Below are 25,375 nucleotides of genomic sequence, written 5' to 3'. Positions count from 1 at the left end.
ATTTTCTTTAAAGAAATGATAAACAGATTTGTTGGGAGAAAGCAGCAAGGTAGTACATCAATCAGAATAGTCTATCATTTGTGAAATATACCAAAATTCTGTACGGTTACTCAGAAAAGTTAAGTAGTGAGATAAGACAGTGTCTAATAGGATATTCCCCAGTCTGATGAACAGAAATTAAATAGTGGGATACAAGTGTGGCTAGTATATAAAAGAAAAAAACAGAAAGGAACCGTTATTTACTGATGCTTGATACACAGTAGGTAGTAATAATACACAGTAGATATTAAATAATTATAGCAAAAATTTATAACAATAGCATATTTTAATTTCATTTGATTTGTAATTTAATTTGTGAAGTTTATTTAATAGTGATGGCATGTACTATTACATGTATCTATTCATTTAACCCTGAAAATAACCATATGAGGCAAGTACTACTATTAGCCCCACTCTATAGATAAGAAAATAAAGGCATGAAAAGTTGGATCACTTACTAAGCAGCAAAACCTACCCGACATTATACTACCTCCCAGAAAATATCGCTTAATTAATAATAAGTGCCCTCTAGCATGCTAAATACCTTACATATCCTAATCCTCAAAATATTCCTGTCCAGAGGTTTTATTATATCAATTTAAATGAAAAAAACTAAGGCTCTGATTGGCTGCCCAACACACTGCAAGCTATTTAGCACATTTGGCTTCTACCTGGTAACTGTCAGAAGGATCCCTCCTCCTCAGTTACTGTGATAAGTAAATACACGCCCCCCATGAACATTTCCAAATGCCCCTAAGACAGCAGTACTTCCCCAAAGTACTGCTTTAAAAAGTACTGGTTGTTAAAGACTATTAGGTGAGATGTGAACCTAGGTGTGTATGACTCCAAAGTCAATGTTCTTTCCAATAGGGGTACTGACTTGTAAAGGAGCTGACATCAAAACAAATATACAAAGATGGGGAAACAAAGTTTCACAAAGTGTGTGGGGCAATACACTCCAGATAAGGAAACTATAGTTGCAAATAACTGGAAGTTAAAGTAGTCCATAAAGTATAACAGTAATTTATGTCATTTGTTGAATTAAGTAAGACATAAAGCAATTTGTAAAGTATATCTCCTGAGGGAACTGGGATTTTGTTCAGAACTCTGAGTGAGAACTGACATCATTAACATGTTATTTATTTAAAAACGTCTAAGCTGAATAAAGGTATGGGGGTGGGAACTAAGTCTTCCTAAAATAATTTAATTTCACCATTCTAGTATTTTCAAATCTATTTAGTATGTTTTTCCATTCAGTGTTATATAAGCTTTAGAATTTATTAGTAAAAATCATCTACACTACTCTAGTCAATCTTAGTAAGAAATTCAGGACGATAGGGGAAAACATTAAAAAGTAATCCTAGTATAATTATGATATAGACCACAAAACATTCTCCCAAACACGCAAACATAAACATTTCTATTTCCTTAAGAGAATAGCTTTAGTATGTAATACACAGATATTATTATAAATGTCTGAAAACTTGTAAAATTACAAATATTAATACACAAAAATTACTGTAGCAGTAGTCTACAACCATATTTTGGTTGTTCAATGGAACCTGCATACATTAGCATGTAAATTCATGAGCCCACAAACACATGCACACTGCAAACAAAAATTTAATAATCAACTTTAATAATCAGTTACCTTTGCAATAATGACTTCTTTCTTCAGAATCTTCATAGCATAATATTTTCCACTTGCCTTCTCTCGAACCAAAATAACTTTCCCAAAAGTGCCTTTACCTAGTAGTTTCAAATAGTCAAAATCATTCATTGTCTGAAAAATACAAATTAAAAAAATGTAATATGAAGTATTTGATGCAATTTATTTGTTAGCATATAAGTATGTGTTTGCAATATCCACTCAAAAACAAATTTTACCAATTTATAAGTACATTTAAATGAAAAAGAATCAGACTGGCATTGGATGTCTCATTAGCAACCACGGATGCTGAAAATAATTTAAGCAGTTCTCAGATGTTGGAGAAAATGATTTTGAAACTAGAATTCCTCAGCCAAATTATCAGTTATGTAAAAGGGCAAAGGAGGAAAAAAATTATTTTCACTCATTTTTAAGGACTCAAGTTTTCAAGGATTTAGTAGTGCTGCTACCCCCAGAAAATGTGATAATCAAAAATGTTCCACACAAACATTTCCAAATATGCCTTAAAAAGCAATGCTTTGGAAGGAGCTGAGAGTTTACTCTAGCAAAATAAAGATAAAATCCAAGACAGAGAGAAATATAGGATATATTTATAAGAAATGTTGAGAACCTCGTATATTTCAGTTAAAATAAATCAAAGAAAGCAGTAGTTATTCCTGAGAGAGTACTTGATGCAATTCAGAACAGCAAGGCAGGGAGCTCTAAGAATAATATCTTTAATTAATCTGCCTGTTTTCAGTTTCACTTCTCCTTCTTAAGTCAGGTAATTCTGAGGATTTTGCCAATCACATGTGCACTTGTTCTCTACAGTCTCCTCTGTGTACTCTTTTCCTGCTCTGCTCTATCAACATTCTTCCAGAAACTTACAAACTTTTGAAAGCACTGGTGCCCTAATGCCCCTCCCCGACCCAGCTTTTCATTTTTGTGGACTTGCCTCCTTTTGAAATTCCTTTACTTTCATATTAATAGGTTTTTGAACAGAAGAAAAGTTGATTGCATATGATCAGTTTACTTAAATTTAAACTCAGTTTAGAGGTTTATAAATATAAAAATAAGTATTTGGGTTTTATCTTGAAATTACAAGTCATTGAAAATTTTAGTGCCTTTTATAACTTTTTTTCTGTTTATCATTTATCTAAAGTAAATGTGAGAAATGTTTCAAATCAATGGCTTCAGCTTCTACCCTAACTTAAAAAAAAGCAAGTTAACCAAAAAGAATTAGAAGAAAATGATAAACATCAGAGCAGAAATCCATTAAATTTTTAAAAGAAAAACAGTAGAGAAAAAATATCAGTGAAACCAAAAGCTAGTTCTAAAACACCAATAAGAATTGAGAGGCCTCTGGCCAGGTTGGTCAGAAAAATAAAGAGAGAAGACACAAATTACCAATACCAGGAATGACAGAGGTAGCATCACCACAGATTTTACAGACATTAAAAGAAACATAAGAGAATATAAATGGCATTTTGACAATAAAATTGACACCTCTGATGAAATGAACAAATTGCTAGAAAGTCTCAAGCTATGAAAGCTCACCTAAGAAGAAACAGATAATTTGATAACCCCATATTTATTAAGAAAAACTGAGTTTGTGGTTAAACACCTTTCATCAAAGAAAACTCCAGGCCCAGATGGTTTTACTGGTGAATTCTACAGATATTTAAAAAATAAATAACACCAATTTTATACAAACTCTTCCTGAAAATTAAAATGAGGAATACTTCTCATTCATTCTGAGATAAGCATCATCCTGATACTGAGATAGGAGTGTGGCAGGTCTGGTTTCATAAGATGCAGGTCACAAAGACCCTGCTGGAAAAACAGGATATGGTAAAGAAGCCAGTCGAAACCCACCAAAACCAAGATGGCTATGAAAGTGCCTTCTGGTTGTCCCCAACGCTCATTATACATTAATTATAATATATTATCTTGCCAAAGGAACCTCCCATCAGTGCCATGACAGTTTACATACGCCATGGCATCTTGGGAAGTTACCTGTATGGTCTGAAAAGGAGGGAAACTGTCAGCTCTGGGAATTCCCTGCCCCTTCACCAGAAAATCTACCCCTTGTTTAGCACATTATTAAAAAATAACCACAAAAATAACCAACCAGTCACCCAGTAGCCTTCAGGGCTGCTCTGCCTATGGAGTAGTCACCTTTTATTCTTTTACTTTCTTAATAAACTTGCTTTTACTTTATTCTGTTGCTTGCTCTTGAATTCCTTCTTGTGTGAAGCCAAGAACCCAGGTGGTTTCCCAGGCTGAAAGCCAATTTTTTTAACAATACTAAAATTAGAGGAAAACAATGCAAGAAAACCACATCCCAATATCTCTCATGTATCTTATATACAAATTCTTAAAATTTTAGAAATTAATGCCTACATTTACTTTCAACATTTTTTGCTGTTCATAATTTTGATACTTTTCCCCAAATGTCAAATTACAGTGTCTTACATTCAATAATATCTCTAGTTCAAAGGAAAACATAAAGTAGCAAAGAGCAGGGAAAATAACAAGATATATTAATTCAACTAAAAATCAAACATGTAGCTCTAAATATCAAATACAGTAAATCAGCTAGTGTCATTTGAACAAATAATAGGTAATAGTAGATAGATTTAATTGCATTAATAGAACGGAAAAAATCAGGGAATACTACATAACAAGCTATTTATGCTAGGTAGTCTGCAAAGATGGCTGCCACAAATTCCAATTTCTCCCTGTATGCACATTCCACTCTTCCACAAAGGGGTGGAGTCAACTTTCTCTCTCCCTGGGCTATCCCTGTATCTTGCTTTGAACACATAATATGATCAAACTGATACTATGCCAGTAACAGACAAAGCCGTTAAGCCTGGCAGTTTATGCGTTCTCTCTCTTGGAAAGCTCTAGAAAGTCAGCTCTAATGCTGTTAGTTAGTCCACGTTATCCTGGAGAGAAAGGCCATATGGAGGGACCTTGGAAGAAAAATTACCACTCCAAGAGAGAGGCCAAGTGGAGGAGAACCAAGACACCACAATCAACAGTCAGCACCAAGGCCCCTGACACGTAAGGAAGGTATTGTTGGATTTTCCAGCCCACCCATGTATCAGCTGTAGGCAGCTGCTTGAGAGCCATGCATGCAAGAACAATAGAATGGCTCAAACTACAAAACCATGAGATATTTACATGGCTATTGTTTTAAGACATTAAATTTGAGGTAGTTTGTTCCACAGTGTGAGGGTTAATACCGAGTGTCAATTTGATTGTATTGAAAGATGCAAAATATTGATCCTGGATTGTATATCTGTGAGGGTGCTGCCAAAGGAGATTAACATTTCAGTCAGTGGGCTGGGAAAGGCAGACCCACCTTAACCCGGGTGGGCACCATCTAATCAGCTGTCAGTGTGCCTAGAATATAAAGCAGGCATAAAAATGTGAAAACGCTAGACTGGCTTAGCCTCCCAGCCTACGTCTTTCTGCTATGCTGGATGCTTCCTGCTCTCGACTCCAAGTTCTTCAGCACTGGGACTCAAACTGGCTTCCTTGCTCCCCAGCTTGCAGATGGCCTACTGTGGAACCTTGTGACTGTGTGAGTTTAATACTCCGTAATAAACTCCACATATACATATACACACACACACACACATACACACACACACACACACACACACAATTAGTTCTGTCCCTCTAGAGAACCCTGACTAATACATATGGCAAGTAACTCAGAAACATTATTTTCATAACCAGGCCAGAGTGTCAATTTATTGTTCAAAGTTTCACTTGGACACTATGTTCCTCATTTTTTATTTAAAAGCACTAGAAAATAATACTTGCTGTGCCCTATTACTAAATAGCATAGAAAATGAAACCGAATTATTGGGGGTAAAAATTAGAAAACAATTTGTAAAATCCTTTATGACATTTTCAGATGAAAGGCAATATTTAATTATAAAATATTACTATATTTTGTAAGAACTGCAATTCTTGACTAGGTGTGGTGGCTCAATTTGAAAGGCCAAGGCATGGGAATCACTTGAGGGCATGAGTTTGAGACCAGCCTGGGCAACACGGCAAAACCCTGTCTCTACGAAAAAATACAAAAATTAGCCAAGTGCGGTGGCAGGTGCCTGTAGTTCCAGCTACCTGGGAGGCTGAGTTGGGAGGATCACCTGAGCCTGTGAAGTCAAGCCTGCAGTAAGTCATGACTGTGCCTCTGCACTCCAGCCTACGTGATGGGAGTGAGACCTTGTCTCAAATAAAAATAAATAAATAGTAGTAAAATTGCAATTCTTAGGGCAATGAGGTTAAAAAAAAAACAGCATGACAGCCTTCACTCTAAACTTCACAGCTTGTCAGTTTGACTCTCAATCTTTTTTTAGAAAAAGGGAATTAAGGGAACTTACATAGAAATTATTATTAGTTTAAAAGCACTGTATGTGATAAAATCAGAAACAGATTTCACATCTATTTTGACAAAACTTGAGGAAATTAAAAAGGTAAGGTATCTTTGCTATCAAATGCTCATGTTCAGAATGGTACACACAATAATTGTGTAGTCTTTACAAATGAAATGTAAGCTATTACAAAATGTTTTGTTCTTCTGAATGATGTTATGGAAAAAGATACAGTAAGTCTTTAATGAAAAAAACAGGAGTATGAATACTCTCCAGAAAAAAAATCCTCCTCCAAAGCCTGATATTAAGAATTTACTGGGGAAATATTTTACAGTTATACTCTTCCCTTTACATGTTTACGTGGCTGTTTTAGGTTAAGAGATACAGGGGCATACATAACAAGTGCTTAATAAATGTGTTCAAATCAGGCACGCCAGAATATAAGACATTGTCTAGACCACAAATTAGATTAAAAATAAACATATAATCAATGAGGAACATAAAGAACTTTTAAGAATACCACAGTATTAGCATATTTGGTCAAAAAAGATAAATTCCAGATACATTTACAATGTAACAGCAAAACCAAGTAAGTAAAAAGAGAACAGCTCTGATGAAGTTCACTCCTCTGCCTCCATCTCTGCCCACTTCTTCGGGTGCTCTTTCTCATGAGAAGAGGTGGAGCTAATGTTATCAGTCAACTTCTACATAGGGTATATCACTTCTCCCTTTTAAATAAGCAGATTCATGCAGTGTGAAATCATGAGATTTCAGCAGGTCTGGCCACTGTCTTTTTTTCCTTCTCTTTTTCTCTGGATACTAGCCACTGGTATGAGTTACTGCAGCCAGGAATTAGGTGATACAATTACAAGAACTGGAGTCAAACTTAATGGGAAAGCAGGAGGCACTGCTTATACTTTAAATGTAGATCATGAGCTTATAGCCAGTTGATCCCAGAGACGCCTGTGTTAGTCAGTTAAAAATTAAGGAGAACTTTGACTCTCACTTGGCTTTTTATCCTTTTATGCTACGCCCCTTCACATACTTGACAAGGCAAACGAGAATGGTAGCTTGGCTGACCCATTAGGCACTTCTGGGTTCTCTAATCAAATTCCTTTGAAACACTGTATTTTAATTAAAACATAGAACCACATTTTCTTTTAATTCAAACACAGAAGAGCACTTAAATCTGTCTGTGAGGCCCTTGCCTCTTTATCTACTACCCAACATCCTTCCTTTCCAAGTGAGTTTTTAACTGGCAGAGCAGACACTGTGGCGACAATCTACCACTAAGGGAGGTAATGAACCCTATTTCATGCAAGAAATAGCAGTCTGATGACTCTCACCATAGCCACCATTATCAGTACCTATTTTTTAAATCCTATGCCATTTGACAAAAATTAAAGAAGGAAATATATTCTATAAATTATTAGAACAATATTCTTATTTCAGAATGTGTGGTTATAGTATTAAAAATAATCCAAACTTCTGCAATTCTTTGCATGATAATTGATATACATAAGGGTATAGTTCTAGAATCATTTATCTTATGAAAATGACAGTAATATTTTACCACTTGAGGCTAAGTCATTAGGACTGTTACGGAGTTAGCAGTGGTACAAATGTTCTATTTCTGTACTAACTTCTGCAGTAATTTAGAACTATTTTAAATTATTTCAAAAAAGATAACAGAACTTCAAACATATAAGATCTTTTTAATTGTATACTGTAACACGTCAACACACAGCTTCTTTCTTTTTCTTGGTTCATATATCTTGAGCCTCTCTAATCTCTATAATTGTTATGCTTATAATGAAGTTATATTAGAAACAAAATTATGCAGATATTCTCTTATGATTATACTCTGTTTCTCAAAATATTATGAAAAACTGTCCTTATATGACATTTGGATATTAGTTAATTTCAATTTATAATAAAGCTTGTAAACTCTTGGAAAAATCAGTAGAACTTTAGTATTACAACATAGTGCTAGAAAGTGAGGACTTTAGATCTTACTGCCTAGGTTTAAGTACTGGTTCCCACCCTGTGTATAATTATGGGGAAAATTTCTTAATCCTTCCATCCCTTATTTCCCTTAACTATAAAATGGGAAGAATCATAATGGTACTCAACTTATATCTGAAGTTCAAAATGAAAAAAAAAGTTTAAAGTATTTATGTAATATGTGCTCAATAACTATTAGCTATTAAAGTTAGCTACTATTCTTTGTCCACATAAAGATTAACCATAAACATCACTCTAAAACAGATTCTCGTAGGATTTTTTACTCCAACTGAGTCTCCAAAAATAAAAACTCGTAGAAGTATTTTGAATTTGAGGTTCAATTACTTAATCATATCTGATTTATACTATTCTTGATTTCATTTTAAATGAAATAATTTACATATGTACAAAAGAAGCTTTCTTATCTCTGAGTAGGTAGGTTGAGTGTAGCTAGACTTTGTTTTTCTTTTTGCAATGGCAGAGGAACAAGGCAGGTTAAATTGACATAAAAGAAAAGAGGGATTCAGTTCAACAAAGAAATAGAGAAGAAATCTACAACGAAGACAGAAAGGGATCTCAGACATTTGGCCCAGATGAAGTATAGATTATTATTCTTATTCACATAAGGAAAGGATAATTAACTTTATGTTGTGACTGTATAACTTCACCAAGTCCACAAGTTTAACGTGGAAAAGCGAGGATATGAACTCAGGCAGTCTATCTCCAAAGAGTTCTTAATCACTGTGCTAATACCAAATTTCACGGATAATACCTTGAAAATTTGTGTTTTCTTACCTGAAGATTAATTAACAATCTATTAAACCAAATATATTCTAAAGTGATAAACGGCAAGCTTATCTCAACACCTCTATCTTTAGATTAATCATGAAAATATCATTTTTGTAATAAGGAAATTGCTTTTCAATTTTCTATAGCAATGAAAAACAAAATTTATATTTCTCATAAAAATATAAATTGGTACTTATTATGCTGGAGCACTGAGAGAAGGAAAAGTCTACTTCCCTACTGGCTCAGAAGCAGCCATTAAATAAGAGTTATTATTTCCAAGACTGTTCACTTTCCTGCTGACTTTACTATGACTGAGGGCACCAATCAGAAGTACACCTGAGCCATTACTGCACATGGTTTTTAGGAGAATATGAAGTGCAAAGTGGAAAGGAACAAATCATCAGGGAAAACATTTTATTACAAAGTTTCTAAAACTGTATTAAAAATAATAAGGAACAACGCAAATTATAAAGCAGTATGATGGCACATCAGTCACACATGTGCCCTATCAGCATTCAGCGCTAAAGTGCTGAATCACTGAAATGATGTTCTCACTGAAACGATGTTCACCTACTTGGTTTTAAACAACAACAAGTATTTCAGATTCATGTGAATAAAACCCACCAATATATTTATGCATCATAAGAAAACTGGCTGACATCTTTCTGCAAATGGTAGTTTTTAGTATGTTTCTTCCAGACAAATGAATGCCGTGCTGGGAGTAAGTTATTATTTTCTACCTTTCTTTTATGATGGGTTGTAGAAGCATCCATCTCTTCCTCTCCTATATTATCAATTTGTGAAGTTGGACTACAATTCATTCTCTCCTCTTCTTGCCTCTGCAGTCTGTCCGCTACAGCCTGGATAGCTTCTGTCCATTCTTCCCTACAAAAATGAGTAAAATGTCCCATTAATAGATGATGGCAAATGATTTAAATATTTTCCTTTTATAAAATATAAATTAATACAAATAAAATCTATTTGGAGATCAAACACACACAACACACATAAGCACACACTCCCGCCATCACCCCAAAATGAAAATAGTACTAAAAGCATTTCACTACAGGCCTAAAGTCTGTAGTAGCATTTTGTGGAAGTATGTTAAAGAAAAAAAGAGAAGAAAAAAATTGTTGAAAACTCGAGTTAAAATCATTTACATGAATAGTTAAATTTTATTTGTCTGTATATATCTATCCTACTTTTTTTTTTTTTTTTTTTTTTTGAAACAGTCTCACTCCGCTGCCCAGGCTGGAGTTCAGTGGCATGATCTCAGCTCACTGCAACCTCCACCTCCTGGGTTTAAGCAATTCTCCTGTCTCAGCCTTCTGAGTAGCCAGGATTACAGGCGTGTGCCACAGTGCCCGGCTAATTTTTGCGTTTTTAGTAGAGACAGGGTTTCACCATGTTGGCCAGGCTGGTCTCGAACTCCTGACCTCAAGTGATCCTTCCACCTCGGCCTCCCAAAGTGCTGGGATTACAGGCGTGAGCCACCGCACCTGGCCAATCCTAACTATTAAGTTGACCCTCTAAAAGTTTGCTGCAGTTTTTTGCTTAGCTATTTTAAGTCCATCATTGACATCCTCAAGATTTTTATCAGGTCCAACAGACATTCCAAGGAAAGGTTTCAAAGCCAAAACCCTTCATTGTTTCCAGATTATAGTAAATTTCTAAGAAAAAAAAAAAAAAGGATTAACCTTGTAGTTTGAACAATCAGTCTCAGGAGCACTTATATCAAGTTTTTATTTTTAGACATTTGGCTATCAGACCAAGGATCATTATTTTTCCAAATAAATTTTAAAATCAGTTTGTCTACTTCTTGAAGTCTATTTGGATTTTGACTAGAATTACATTAAATCTCTAGATAAATTTTGGGAAAACTAACATCTTAATCATTTAAATCTTCTAATCCATGAACATGGTATAGCTCTACATTTATATATAGGTCTTTAATTCCCAATGCAATGTTTGTAATTTTCTGTGGGAAGATCTTTCACATCTTTAACTGAATTTATTCCTACATACAATCATGCACCACATAACAATGTTTCAGTCAATGCTGGACTGCACACACAATGGTGGTCCCCTAAGATTATTATGCTATATTTTACTGTACCTTTCCTATGCTTATATGTTTAGATACATGAATACTTACAATTGCATTACAATTGCCTATAGTATTCAGTACAGTAACGTGTAACAGGCTACACCACATAGCCTAGGTATGGGGTGGGCTATACCATCTAGGTTTGTCCAAGTAATAGGTTTACACAATGTTGCCTAATGGCATGTTTCTCAAAACATGTCACTGTCATTGACACAAGACTGTTCTTTTATGCTACTGTCGAGGGTTTTATTTCACTTTCTAATTGTTCTTGTTAGTACTTAAAAATACAATTGATTTTTGTATATTGACTTTGTATACTGCAACTTTACTAAATTCATTTATTAGTTCTAGTAGCTCTTATTTTTCTGCATTTTCTACACATGCAATCATGTGGTATGCAAACAAGAGCAGCTTTACTTGTTTCCAATCCGTATGCTTTTTACATCTTTTTCTTGCTTTATTGCCCTAGATCAGACCTGCAGTACAAAGTTAAATTAAAGTAAAGAGAGCAGCACACATGCTTTGTTTCACAAGTTAGGAATAACATTGAGTTTTCACCCCCCCTGAATATGATGTAAGTCGTAGATCTTTTATACATACATTTACTTAATCAACTGGGTAAGTTCTGTTCTATTTCTAGCCATCTGCATAATCTTAATGAAAGTTTGTTGAATTTTTGTCAAAAGCAGGTCAGGCGTGGTGGCTCATGCCTGTGATCCCAGCACTTTGGGAGGCTGAGGTGGGCGGATTACCTGAGGTCAGGAGTTCAAGACCAGCCTGGCCAACGAGGAGAAACCCAGTCTCTACCAAAAATACAAAAATTAGCTGGGCATGCTGGCAGGAGCCTGTAATTTCCAACTACTCGGGAGCCCGAGACATGAGAATCGCTTGAACCTGGGAAATGGAGGTTGCAGTGAGCTGAAATCACACCACAGCACTCCAGCGAGGGTGACAGAGCAAGACTCTGTCTCAAAAAAAAAAGAAAAAGAAAATTCAATATCTCTATAAAATGATCACGCAGATTTTTACCTTTATCATATTAATAGGGTGAGATTAGCTTAATAGTTTCCAGATGTTAACACAACTTTGAATTCTTGGGATAAGCTCCACTTGATCACATAACTTAAGCTTCTATCCTTTTTACCTATTGTTTAATTTGTTGATACTTTGTTAAGAAATTTTGCATATGTTCACCAGTGTATTGGTCTATAGTTGTCTTTTCTTAAAATAGTTCTGTCTGATTTCTGAAATGAGGGTGACAGTGGCCTTATAAAATAAGTTGAGAAGTATTCCCTTCTCATTCTTTTCTGAAACAGCTTGTAGAGGATTGGTCAAATTTCTTCCTTAAATGTTTGACAGAACTCACTGACAAGGCTGTCTGGGTTGGAACCTTTGAGGAAAGGTTCTTAATTACTAATTCACTTCCATTCATTGATACTGAGTTTTCTAATGTTTTCTTGGGTCAGTGTCAGTAATTTGCGTCTTCTTTCTTTTTCTTCTTCCTTTAACAATACTCCAAAACGTTTTTCAATTCTATTTTTTTTTCAAAGAAGTAGTTTTGGTTTTATTAATTATTCTCTACTATTTTTCTGTTTTCTATTTCACTAATTTCTGAATGCTATTGTTTCTGTTTTCTTTGGGTTTTTTTTTCTGGTTTCTTAAGACAGAAGCTTAAGTTAACAATGTAAGAACTTTCTTCTTTTCAAATACAGGTATTAAAGGCTATAAATTTCCTTCTAAGCACTCATTTAGCTACACCCCACAAATTTTGATATGTATTATTTTCATTACTGTTCTTGAAAATTACTTTCTAATGGCTCTTGTGAGGTTTTTGACCCAATTATTATAAATAATTATGTTAATTTCCAGTAATTGGCATCTTTTGTCTCAATGCTGATTTCTAATTAATTCTACTGTGATTATAGAACATACACTGCATAACTTTCATCTTCCAAAACGTACTCAGAATCATTTATGACCAAGAATATGTTTTTATACACACACACATACACACACTTTAAGTTCTGGGGTACATGTGCAGAACGTGTTGTCTTACATAGGTATACACGTGCCATTGTGGTTTGCTGCACCCATCAAACCGTCACCTATATTAGGTATTTCTGCTACTACTATCCTTCCCCTAGCCCCCCATATCCCGACAGGCCCCAGTGTGTGATGTTCCCCTCCCTGTGTCCATGTGTTCTCATTGTTCACTTCCCACTTATGAGTGAGAACATGTGATGTTTGCTTTTCTGTTCTTGTGATAGTTTGCTGAGAATGATGGTTTCCAGCTTCATCCATGTCCCTGCAAAGAACATGAACTCATCCTTCTTATGGCTGCATAGTATTCCATGGTGTATATGTGCCACACTTTATTTATCCAGTCTATCACTGATGGACATTTGGGTTGGTTCCAAATCTTCGCTACTGTGAATAGTGCCACAATAAACATACTTGTGCATGTGTCTTTATAGTAGAATGATTTCTTTTTTTTTTTTTTTTTTTTTTTTGAGGCGGAGTCTCGCTCTGTCGCCCAGACTGGAGTGCAGTGGCGCAATCTCGGCTCACTGCAAGCTCCGTCTCCCGGGTTCATGCCATTCTCCTGCCTCAGCCTCCCAAGTAGCTGGGACTACAGGCGCCCGCCACCTCGCCCGGCTAGTTTTTTGTATTTTTAGTAGAGACGGGGTTTCACCATGTTAGCCAGGATGGTCTCGATCTCCTGACCTCGTGATCCGCCCGTCTCGGCCTCCCAAAGTGCTGGGATTACAGGCTTGAGCCACCGCGCCCGGCCTATAGTAGAATGATTTCTAATCCTTTGGGTATACACCCAATAATGGGACTGCTGGGACAAATGGTATTTCCAGTTCTAGATCCTTGAGGAATTGCCACACTGTCTTCCACAATGGTTGAACTAATTTATACTTCCACCAACACTGTAAAAGCATTCCTATTTCTCCACATCCTCTCCAGCATCTGTTGTTTCCTGACATTTTAATGACTGCCATTTCTAACTGGTGTGAGATGGCATCTGATTGTGTTTTGATTTTCATTTCTCTAATGACCAGTGATGATGAGCATTTTTTCATGTTTGTTGGCTGCATAAACGTCTTTTGAGAAGTGTCTGTTCATATCCTTTGCCTACTTTGTGATGGGTTTTTTTTTTCTTATAAATTTGTTTAAGCTCTTTGTAGGTTGTGGATATTAGCCCTTTGTCAGATAGAAAGATTGCAAAATTTTCTCCCATTCTGTAGGTTGCCTGTTCACTCTGATGACAGTTTATTTCGCTGTGCAGAAGCTCTTTAGTTTAATTAGATCCCATTTGTCAATTTTGGCTTCTGTTGCCATTGCTTTTGGTGTTTTAGACATGAAGTCTTTGCCCATGCCTATGTCCTGAATGGTATTGCCTAGGTTTCTTCATACTATTTTTATGATTTTAGGTCTTACGTTTAAGTCTTTAATCCATCTTGGGTTGACTTTTGTATAAGGTGTCAGTAAGGGGTCCAGTTTCAGTTTTCTGCATATGCCTAGCCAGTTTTCCCAACACCAATTACTAAATAGGGAATCCTTTCCCCATTGCTTTTTGTCAGGTTTGTCAAAGATCAGATGGTTGTAGATGTGTGGTGTTATTTCTGAGGACTCTGTTCTGTTCCATTGGTCCGTATCTCTGTTTTGGTACCAGTAGCATGCTGTTTTTGTTACTGTACCCTTGTAGTATAGTTAGAAGTCAGGTAGCGTGATGCCTCCAGCTTTGTTCTTTTTGCTTAGGATTGTCTTGGCTATGCGGGTTTTTTGGTTCCATATGAAGTTTAAAGTATTTTTTTCCAATTCTGTGAAAAAAGTCAATGTTAGCTTGATGTTGATAGCATTGAACCTATAAATTAATTTGGGCAGTATGACCATTTACATGATATTGATTCTTCCTATCTATGATCATGAAATGTTTTTCCATTTGTTTGTGTCCTCTCTTATTTCCTTGAGCAGTGGTTTGTAGTTCTCCTTGAAGAGGTCCTTCACATACCTTGTAATTTGGATTCCTAGGTATTTTATTCTCTTTGTAGCAAATGTGAATGGGAGTTCACTCATGATTTGGCTCTCTGTTTATTACTGGTGGATAGGAATGCTTGTGATTTTTGCACATTGATTTTGTATCCTGAGACATTGGTGAAACTGCTTATCAGCTTAAGGAGATTTGGGGCTGAGACAATGGGATTTTCTAAACATACGATCACGTAATCTGCAAACGAGAAAATTTGACTTTCTCTCTTCATAATTGAATACCCTTTATTTCTTTCTCTTACCTGATTGCCCTGACCAGAACTTTCAATACTATGTTGAACAGGAGTGGTGAGAGAGGGCATCCTTGTCTTGTGCTGCTTTTCAAAGGGAATGCTTCCAGTTTTTGCCCATTCCGTATGATATTTGCTGTGAGTTTGTCATAAACAGCTCTTATTATTTTGAGATACATTCCATTGATACCTAGTTTATTGAGAGTTTTTAGCATGAAGGAGAGTTGAAATTTGTTGAAAGCCTTTTCTGCATCTATTGAGATAATCATGTGGTTTTTGTCATTGGTTCTGTTTATGTCATGGATTACATTTATTGATTTGTGTATGCTGCACTGGCCTTGCACCCCAGGGATGAAGCCGACTTGATCGTGACATTTTTTTTTTGTTGTGTCTCTGCCAGGTCTCACCAAGGTTAAAATGAAGGAAGAAATGTTGAGGGCAGCCAGACAGAAAGGTCGGGTTTCCCACAAAGGGAAGCCCATCAGACTAACAGTGGATCTCTCTGCAGAAATCCTACAAGCCAGAAGAGAGTGAGGGCCCATACTCAACATCCACAAAGAAAATATAGCGCCAGGCGCGGTGGCTCAAGAGGCCGGGCACGGTGGCTCAAGCCTGTAATACCAGCACTTTGGGAGGCCAAGATGGGTGGATCACGAGGTCAGGAGATCGAGACCATCCTGATGAACATGGTGAAACCCCGTCTCTACTAAAAAATACAAAAAACTAGCCGGGTGAGGTGGCGGGTGCCTGTAGTCCCAGCTACTCGGGAGGCTGAGCCAGGAGAATGGCGTGAACCTAGGAGGCGGAACTTGCAGTAAGCTGAGATCCGGCCACTGCACTCCAGCATGGGCGACAGAGCGAGACTCCGTCTCAAAAAAATAAAAATAGAAAAAAATAAAAAAAGAAAATATATATATATTTTTTTGAGATGCAGTCTCACTGTTGCTCAGGCTGGATGGAGTGTAGTGGTGCAATCTTGGCTCACTGCAACCTCTGCCTCCTGGGTTGAAGTGATTGTCTGCCTCAGCCTCCTGAGTAGCTGGGAGTACAGGCATCTCTCACCATGCTTGGCTAACTTTCTTGTATTTAGTAACATTTCACCATGTTGACCAGGCTAATCTCGAACTCCTGACCTCAGGTGACCCACCTGCCTCGGCCTCCCAAAGTGCTGGGATTACAGGCAAGAAACGAATTTTCAACCCAGAATTTGACATCCAGCCAAACTAAGCTTCCTAAGTGAAGGAGAAATAAAATGCTTTACAGACAAGCAAATGCTGAGAGATTCTGTCACCACCATGCCTGCCTTACAAGAGCTCCTGAAGGAGGCACTAAACATGCAAAGGAACAACCGATACCAGCCACTGCAAAAATATGCCAAATGGAAAAGACCATCAACTCTATGAAGAAACTGCATCAACTAACAGGCAAAATAACCAGCTAGCATCATAATGACAGGACCAAATTCACATATAACAATATTAACCTTAAATGTAAATGGGCTAAATGCCCCAATTAAAGGACACAGACTGGCATATTGGATAAAGAGTCAAGACCCATCAATGTGCTGTACTCAGGAGACTCATCTCTCGTGCAAAGACACACACCGGCTCAAAATAAAGGGGTGGAGAAATATTTACCAAGCAAACAGAAACCACAAAAAAGCAGGAGTTGCAATCTTAATCTCTGATAACACAGACTTTAGACCAGCAAAGATCATAAGAGACAAAGGCATTGCATAATGGTAAAGGGATCACTGCAACAAGAAGAGCTAATTATCCTAAATATATATGCATCCAACACAGAAGCACCCAGATTCATAAAGCAAGTTCTTAGAGACCTACAAAGAGACTTACACTCCCACACAATAATAGTGGAGACTTTAACACCGTACTGTCAATATTAGACAGATCAACGAGACAGAACTCAGCTCTGGACAAAGCGGACCTGATAGACATCTACAGAACTCTCCACCCCAAATCAACAGAATATACATTCTTCTCAGTGCCTCATCGCACTTATTCTAAAACTGACTACGTAATTGGAAGTAAAATACTCCTCAGCAAATGCAAAAGAATGAAAACCGTAAGTCTCCCAGACCACAGTGCAATCAAATTAGAACTCAGGACTAAGAAACTCACTCAAAACCACACGACATGGAAATTGAACAACCTGCTCCTGAATGACTACTGGGTACATAACGAAATGAAGGCAGAAATAAAGATGTTCTTTGAAACCAATGAGAATGAAGACACAATGTAACAGAATCTCTGGGACACATTTAAAGCAGTGTGTAAAGGGAAATTTATAGCACTAAATGCCTGCAAGAGAAAGCAGGAAAGATCTAAAATTGACACCCGAACATCACAATTAAAAGAACTAGAGAAGCAAAGACAAACACATTCAAAAGCTAGGAGAAAGCAAGAAATAACTAAGATCAAAGCAGCTGAAGGAAATAGAGACATGAAAAAATCCTTCAAAAAAAAAAAAAAATCAATGAATCCAGGAGCTGGTTTTTCTGAAAGGATCAACAAAATAGATGTAGCCAGACTAATAAAGAAGAAAAGAGAGAAGAATCAAATAGACACAATAAAAAATGATAAAGGAGATATCACCAGAGATCCCAAAGAAATATAAACTACCATCAGAGAACACTGTAAACATCTCTATGCAAATAAACTAGAAAATCTAGAAAAAATCGATAAATTCCTGGATACATTGATGCAGTTTCTTCATAGAGTTGATGGTCTTTTCCATACACCCTCCCAAGACTAAATCAGGAAGAAGCTGAATCCCTGAATAGACCAACAACAAGTTCTGAAATTGAGGCAGCAATTAATAGCCTACCAACCAGAAAAAGTCCAGGACCAGACGGATTCACAGCTGAATTCTACCAGAGGTATGAAGAGGAGCTAGTACCATTCCTTCTGAAATTATTCAGAAATTCAGAAAATGAGGGAATCCTCCCACACTCATTTTATGAGGCCAGCATTATCCTGATAAGAGTATGTTCCATTCTGATCAATGTACCATGTTTACTTGAAAATAACGTCTCTTCTGCCACTTTTGAGTGTAGTGTTCTACAAATATTAGGTATATCAAGGTGGTTGATAGTGTTATTCTATGCCTTAGCTAATTTTTTGTGTAGCTGCTCTACCAAGTGCTGCGAATTTTTAAATCTCCAAACATGGTTGTGGAATTGCCCATTTTTATCTCTTTAATTCTGTTATATGTGTTGATGACTGCTATATCATCCTGTTCAACAGACACTTCTCTCATTATAAAGTATCAGAGTAATCTACGGTAATACATTTAATTTGAAATGATATAATATAGCAATCCATCCTTCTTATGCTTACTGTTTCCATGACCGATCTTTTTCAATCTATTTATTCTCAACCTATATCTTTATCTTTTTCTCCTTTCCTGCCTCTTTCTTAAATTATTTTACATTTTTTCAGAATTCAATTTTAATTTTCCTGTTGGCTTTTTAGTCATCTTTTTTGCAATTACTTTTATATATATCCTTAGCTTTACATGGTCCACTTAATGTAATATATGCCAGAATAATTTTTTTTCTAATTCCATTTCTCCTCCAATTAGCCTGGTAGCCATCATACTCTATCCTCTTACTAGTTGTAACTGAAATTATAATATCTAAATTTGACTTCAAAAAGTCTAATATGTCCATACTTTTAACTCGTACCAGAAAATACAGCAACCTCACAAAAAATTAACCCCATTTTTGTCAGGACCTCAATTTACGTTATTACATCAGATATTTTTCTTTTTTTTTTGAGACGGAGTCTGGCTCTGTCGCCCAGGCTGGAGTGCAGTGGCCGGATCTCAGCTCACTACAAACTCCACCTCCCGGGTTTACGCCATTCTCCTGCCTCAGCCTCCCGAGTAGCTGGGACTACAGGCGCCGCCACCACACCTGGCTAGTTTTTTTTGTATTATTTTTTAGTAGAGACGGGGTTTCACCGTGTTAGCCAGGATGGTCTCGATCTCCTGACCTCGTGATCCGCCCATCTCGGCCTCCCAAAGTGCTGGGATTACAGACTTGAGCCACCGCGCCCGGCCTACGTCAGATATTTTTCATTTATATAATTAAAGCACAATATCAATTATTTAAAAATCAATGCTTATTTTTATTTATTGATTTAAGCATTTTACTTTTCATTCCATTCTGTATTTATCCTTCAATCAGAGATTATTCTTACTGGGTCTAAAGAATAATAGGACAGGGGGGCGCCCAAGATGGCTGAATAGGAAGAGCTCCAGCCTCCAGCTCACAGTGTGAGCGACACAGAAGACGGGTGATTTTTCCATTTTGAACTGAGGTACACACCGACACCTCACACCTCACACAGCTGGGTACACCTCTGAGACAAAGCTTTCAGAGCAAGAATCAGACAGCAACACTCGCTGTTCAGCAATATTTTACCTTCTGCAGCCTCCGCTTCTCATACCCAGGCAAACAGTGTCTGGAGTGGACCCCAAGCAAACTCCAACAGAGCTGCAGCTGAGGGACCTGACTGTTAGAAGGAAAACAAACAAACAGAAAGGACACCCACACCAAAACTCAATCAATACGTCACCATCATCAAAGACCAAAGGCAGATAAAACCACAAAGATGGGGAAAAAACAGGGCAGAAAAGCTGGAAATTCAAAAAATCAGAGTGCATCTCCCCCTCCAAAGGAACGCAGCTCATCGCCAGCAACGGAACAAAGCTGGACGGAGAATGACTTTGACGAGTTGAGAGAACAAGGCTTCAGTTGATCAAACTTCTCAGAGCTAAAGGAGGAACTACGTACCCAGCACAAACAAACTAAAAACCTTGAAAAAAGAATGGATGAATGGATAACTAGAATAATCAATGCAGAGAAGACCATAAAAGAACTGATAGAGATGAAAAAGATGAAAACCATGACACGAGAACTACGTGACAAATGCACAATTTTCAGTAACCGACTTGATCAACTGGAAGAAAATCAGTGATTGAAGATCAAATGAAGGAAATGAAACAAGAAGAGAAGTCTAGAGAAAAAAGAGGAAAAAGAAATGAACAAAGCCTCTAAGAAATATGGGATTATGTGAAAAGACCAAATCTATGTCTGATTGGTGTGCCTGAAAGTGACGGGGAAAATGGAACCAAGTTGGAAAACACTCTTCAGGATATCATCCAGGAGAACTTCCCCAACCTAGTAAGGCAGGCCAACATCCTAATTCAGGAAATACAGAGAACGCCACAAAGATACTCCTCGAGAAGAGCAACTCCAAGACACATAATTGTCAGATTCACCAAAGTTGAAATGAAGGAAAAAATGTTTCTTAAGGGCAGCCAGAGAGAAAGGTCGGGTTACCCACAAAGGGAAGCCCATCAGACTAACAGCAGATCTCTCGGCAGAAACTCTAAAAGCCAGAAGAGAGTGGGGGCCAATATTCAACATTATTAAAGAAAAGAATTTTCAACCCAGAATTTCATATCCAGCCACACTAAGTTTCATAAGTGAAGGAAAAATAAAATCCTTTACAGACAAGCCAATGCTGAGAGATTTTGTCACCACCAGGCCTGCCCTACAAGAGATCCTGAAGGAAGCACTAAACGTGGAAAGGAACAACAGGTACCAGGCATTGCAAAAACATGCCAAAATGTTCGATGCTAGGAAGAAACTCCATCAACTATTGAGCAAAATGACCAGTTAGTATCATGATGACAGGATCAAGCTCACACATAAAAATTGCAACCTTAAATGGACTAAATGCTCCAATTAAAAGACACAGATGGGCAAACTGGATAAAGAGTCAAGACCCATCAGTCTGCTGTATTCAGGAGACCCATCTCACATGCAGAGACACACATAAGCTCAAAATAAAGGGATGGAGGAAGATCTACCAAGTAAATGGAAAACAAAAAAAGGCAGGGGTTGCAATCCTAGTCTCTGATAAAGCAGACTGTAAACCATCAAAGATCAAAAGAGACAAAGAAGGCCATTACATAATGGTAAAGGGATCAATTCATCAGGAAGAGCTAACTCTCCTAAATATATATGCACCCAATACAGGAGCACCCAGATTCATAAAGCAAGTCCTTAGAGACTTACAAAGAGACTTAGACTCATACAGAATAATAATGGGAGACTTTAACACCCCACTGTCAACATTAGACAGATCAACGAGACAGAAAGTTAACAAGAATATCCAGGAATGGAACTCAACTCTGCACTGAGAGGACCTAATAGACATCTACAGAACTCTCCACCCCAAATCAACAGAATATACATTCTTCTCAGCACCACATCGCACTTATTCCAAAATTGACCATGTAGTTGGAAGTAAAGTACTCCTCAGCAAAAGTAAAAGAACAGAAATTTTAACAAACTGTCTCTCAGACCACAGTGCAATCAAACTAGAACTCAGGACTAAGAAACTCAATCAAAACCGCTCAACTACATGGAAACTGAACAACCTGCTCCTGAATGACTACTGGGTACATAACAAAATGAAGGCAGAAATAAAGATGCTCTTTGAAATCTACAAGAATAAAGACACAACATACCAGAATCTCTAGGACACATTTAAAGCAGTGTATAGAGGGAAATGTATAGCACTAAATGTCCACAAGAGAAAACAGGAAAGATCTAAAATTGACACTCTAACATCACAATTAAAAGAACTAGAGAAGCAAGAGCAAACACATTCAAAACCTAGCAGAAGGCAAGAAATAACTAAGATCAGAGCAGAACTGAAGGAGACAGAGACACAAAAAACCCTCCAAAAAAATCAATGAATCCAGGAGCTGGTTTTCTGAAAAGATCAACAAAATTGATAGACCACTAGCAAGACTAATAAAGAAGAAAAGAGAGAAGAACCAAATAGACACAATAAAAAAAATGATAAAGGGGATAACACCACTGACTCCACAGAAATACAAACTACTATCAGAGAATACTATAAACACCTCTACACAAATCAACTAGAAAATCTAGAAGAAATGGATAATTTCCTTGACCCTTACACTCTCCCAAGACTAAACCAGGAAGAAGTTGAATCCCTGAATAGACCAATAGCAGGCTCTGAAATTGAGGCAATAATTAACAGCCAACCAACCAAGAACAGTCCAGGACCAGAAGGATTCACAGCCGAATTCTATTGGAGGTATGAGGAGGAGCTGGTACCATTCCTTCTGAAACTATTCCAATGAAGAGAAAAAGAGGGAATCCTCCCTAACTCATTTTATGAGCCAACATCATCCTGACATCAAAGCCTGGCAGAGACACAACAAATATCCCTGATGAACATCGATGCAAAAATCCTCAATAAAATACTGGCAAACTGAATCCAGCAACACATCAAAAAGCTTATCCACCATGATCAGGTGGGCTTCATCCCTGGGATGCAAGGCTGGTTCAACATACACAAATCAATAAACGTAATCCAGCATATGAAAAGAACCAAAGACAAAAACCACATGATTATCTCAATAGAGGCAGAAAAGGCCTTTGACAAAATTCAACAGCCCTTCATGCTAAAAACTCTCAATAAATTTGGTATCGATGGAACGTATCTCAAAATAATAAGAGCTATTTATGACAAACCCACAACCAATATCATACTGAATGGGCAAAAACTGGAAGCATTCCCTTTGAAAACTGGCACTAGACAGGAATGCCCTCTCTCACCACTCCTGTTCAACATAGTGTTGGAAGTTCTGGCCAGGGCAATCAGGCAAGAGAAAGAAATCAAGGGTATCCAGTTAGGAAAAGAAGTCAAATTGTCCCTGTTTGCAGATGACATGATTGTATATTTAGAAAACCCCATCGTCTCAGCACAAAATCTCCTTAAGCTGATAAGCAACTTCAGCAAAGTCTCAGGATATAAAATCAACGTGCAAAAATCACAAGCATTCTTTTACACCAGTAACAGACAAACAGAGAGCCAAATCATGAATGAACTCCCATTCACAATAGCTTCAAAGAGAATAAAATATCTCGGAATCCAACTTACAAGGGATTTAAAGGACCTCTTCAAGGAGAACTACAAACCACTGCTCAGTAAAATAAAAGAGGACACAAACAAATGCAAGAACATACCATGCTCATGGATAGGAAGAATTAGTATTGTGAAAATGGCCATACTGCCCAAGGTGATTTATAGATTCAATGCCATCCTTATTAAGCTATCAATGACTCTCTTCACAGAATTGGAAAAAAACTGCTTTAAAGTTCACATGGAACCAAAAAAGAGCCCGCATCGCTAACACAATCCTAAGTCAAAAGAACAAACCTGGAGGCATCACGCTACCTGACTTCAAACTCTACTACAAGGCTACAGTAACCAAAACAGCATGGTATTGGTACCAAAACAGAGATATAGACCAATGGAACAGAACAGAGCCCTCAGAAATAATACCACACATCTACAACTATATGATCTTTGACAAACCTGACAAAAAGAATACATGGGGAAAGGATTCCCTATTTAATAAATGGTACTGGGAAAACTGGCTAGCCGTAAGTGGAAAGCTGAAACTGGATCCTTTCCTTACTCCTTATAAGAAAATTAATTTAAGATGGATTAGAGACGTAAATGTTAGACCTAAAACCATAAAAACCCTAAAATAAAACCTAGGTAATACCATTCAGGACATAGGCATGGGCAAAGACTTCATGTCTAAAACACCAAAAGCAACGGCAACAAAAGCCAAAATTGACAAATGGGATCTAATTAAACTGAAGAGCTTGTACACAGCAAAGGAAACTACCATCAGAGTGAACAGGCAACCTACAGAATGGGAGAAACATTTTGCAATCTACTCATCTGACAAAGGGCTAACATCCAGAACCTACAAGGAACTCAAACAAATTTACAAGAAAAAAACAAACAACCCCATCAAAAAGTGGGCAAAGGATATGAACAGACACTTCTCAAAAGAAGACATTCACACAGCCAACGGACACATGAAAAAATGCTCATCATCACTCACCATCAGAGAAATGCAAATCAAAACCACAGTGAGATAGCATCTCACACCAGTGAGAATGGCAACCATTAAAAAAATCAGGAAACAACAGGTGCTAGAGAGGATGTGGAGAAATAGGAACACTTTTACACTGTTGGTGGGAATGTAAACTAGTTCAACCACTGTGGAAAACAGTGTGGCAATTCCTCAAGGATCTAGAACTAGAAATACCATTTGACCCAGCCATCCCATTACTGGGTATATACCCAAAGGATTATAAATCATGCTGCTATAAAGACACATGCACATGTATGTTTATTGCAGCACTATTCACAATAACAAAGACTTGGAATCAACCCAAATATCCATCAGTGACAGACTGGATTAAGCAAATGTGGCACATATACACCATGGAATACTATGCAGCCACAAAAAAGGATGAATTCATGTCCTTTGTAGGGACATGGATGCAGCTGGAAACCATCATTCTCAGCAAACTATCACAAGAACAGAAAACCAAACACCACACGTTCTCACTCACAGGTGGGAATTGAACAATGAGATCACTTGGACACAGGAAGAGGAACATCACACACTGGGGCCTACTGTGGGGAGGCGGGAAGGGGGAGGGATAGCATTCGGAGATATACCTAATGTAAATGACGAGTTAATGGGTGCAGCATACCAATATGGCACATGTATACATATGTAACAAACCTGCACATTGTGCACAAGTACCCTAGAACTTAAAGTATAATAATAATAATTAAAAAAAAAAAAACTAGGTTAGTTATTTCAGGTGTGCTAGTGAGAAATCCTATCAAATTTTGGTGGCGGGGGGAGTGAGGGGAAGTGAGAAATCCTATCAAATTTTGGCGGCGGGGGGAGTGAGGGGAGTAGAGACAGAATCTCACTATGTTGCCCAGGCTGGTCTTGAGCTCCTGGGCTCAAGTGATCTTCCTGCCTCAGCCTCCAAGGTGTTGGGATTATAGGCATGAGACACAATGCCCAGCCTCTATCAACTGTTTACTGAAAATATTTTCTTTTGACTTTTATTCATGAAAAAACGTTGTTTCTTAGCACTCATTTTCTTTCAGAATTTTGGGGATATCATTTCATCATCTTCGGAAATATTCCATTA

At 37.3% G+C, this 25,375-nt stretch overlaps 1 protein-coding gene across 6 annotated transcripts in view; it reads right to left on the bottom strand.

Moving 5' to 3' along the window:
- The window catches only part of AKT3 (AKT serine/threonine kinase 3), a 372,395-nt gene that overhangs the window by 150,156 nt on the left and 196,864 nt on the right, over window positions 1-25,375 (bottom strand). For all 6 annotated transcript variants that reach the window (XM_033199702.1, XM_033199704.1, XM_033199705.1 and 3 more), the window contains 2 exons: window positions 9,618-9,762; window positions 1,691-1,822 (listed from right to left, as the gene is read on the bottom strand). In XM_033199702.1, coding sequence (XP_033055593.1) covers window positions 1,691-1,822; window positions 9,618-9,762 — 277 coding nt within the window. The remainder of the gene's footprint in view (window positions 1-1,690; window positions 1,823-9,617; window positions 9,763-25,375) is intronic.

The sequence above is a fragment of the Trachypithecus francoisi genome, unplaced genomic scaffold (genome assembly GCF_009764315.1).
Source record: "Trachypithecus francoisi isolate TF-2019V2 unplaced genomic scaffold, Tfra_2.0 Lachesis_group5, whole genome shotgun sequence".
Taxonomy (NCBI): domain Eukaryota; kingdom Metazoa; phylum Chordata; class Mammalia; order Primates; family Cercopithecidae; genus Trachypithecus; species Trachypithecus francoisi.
The sequence above is the reverse complement of the archived record's forward strand: the minus strand, read 5'-3'. Positions and strand labels throughout refer to the sequence as shown.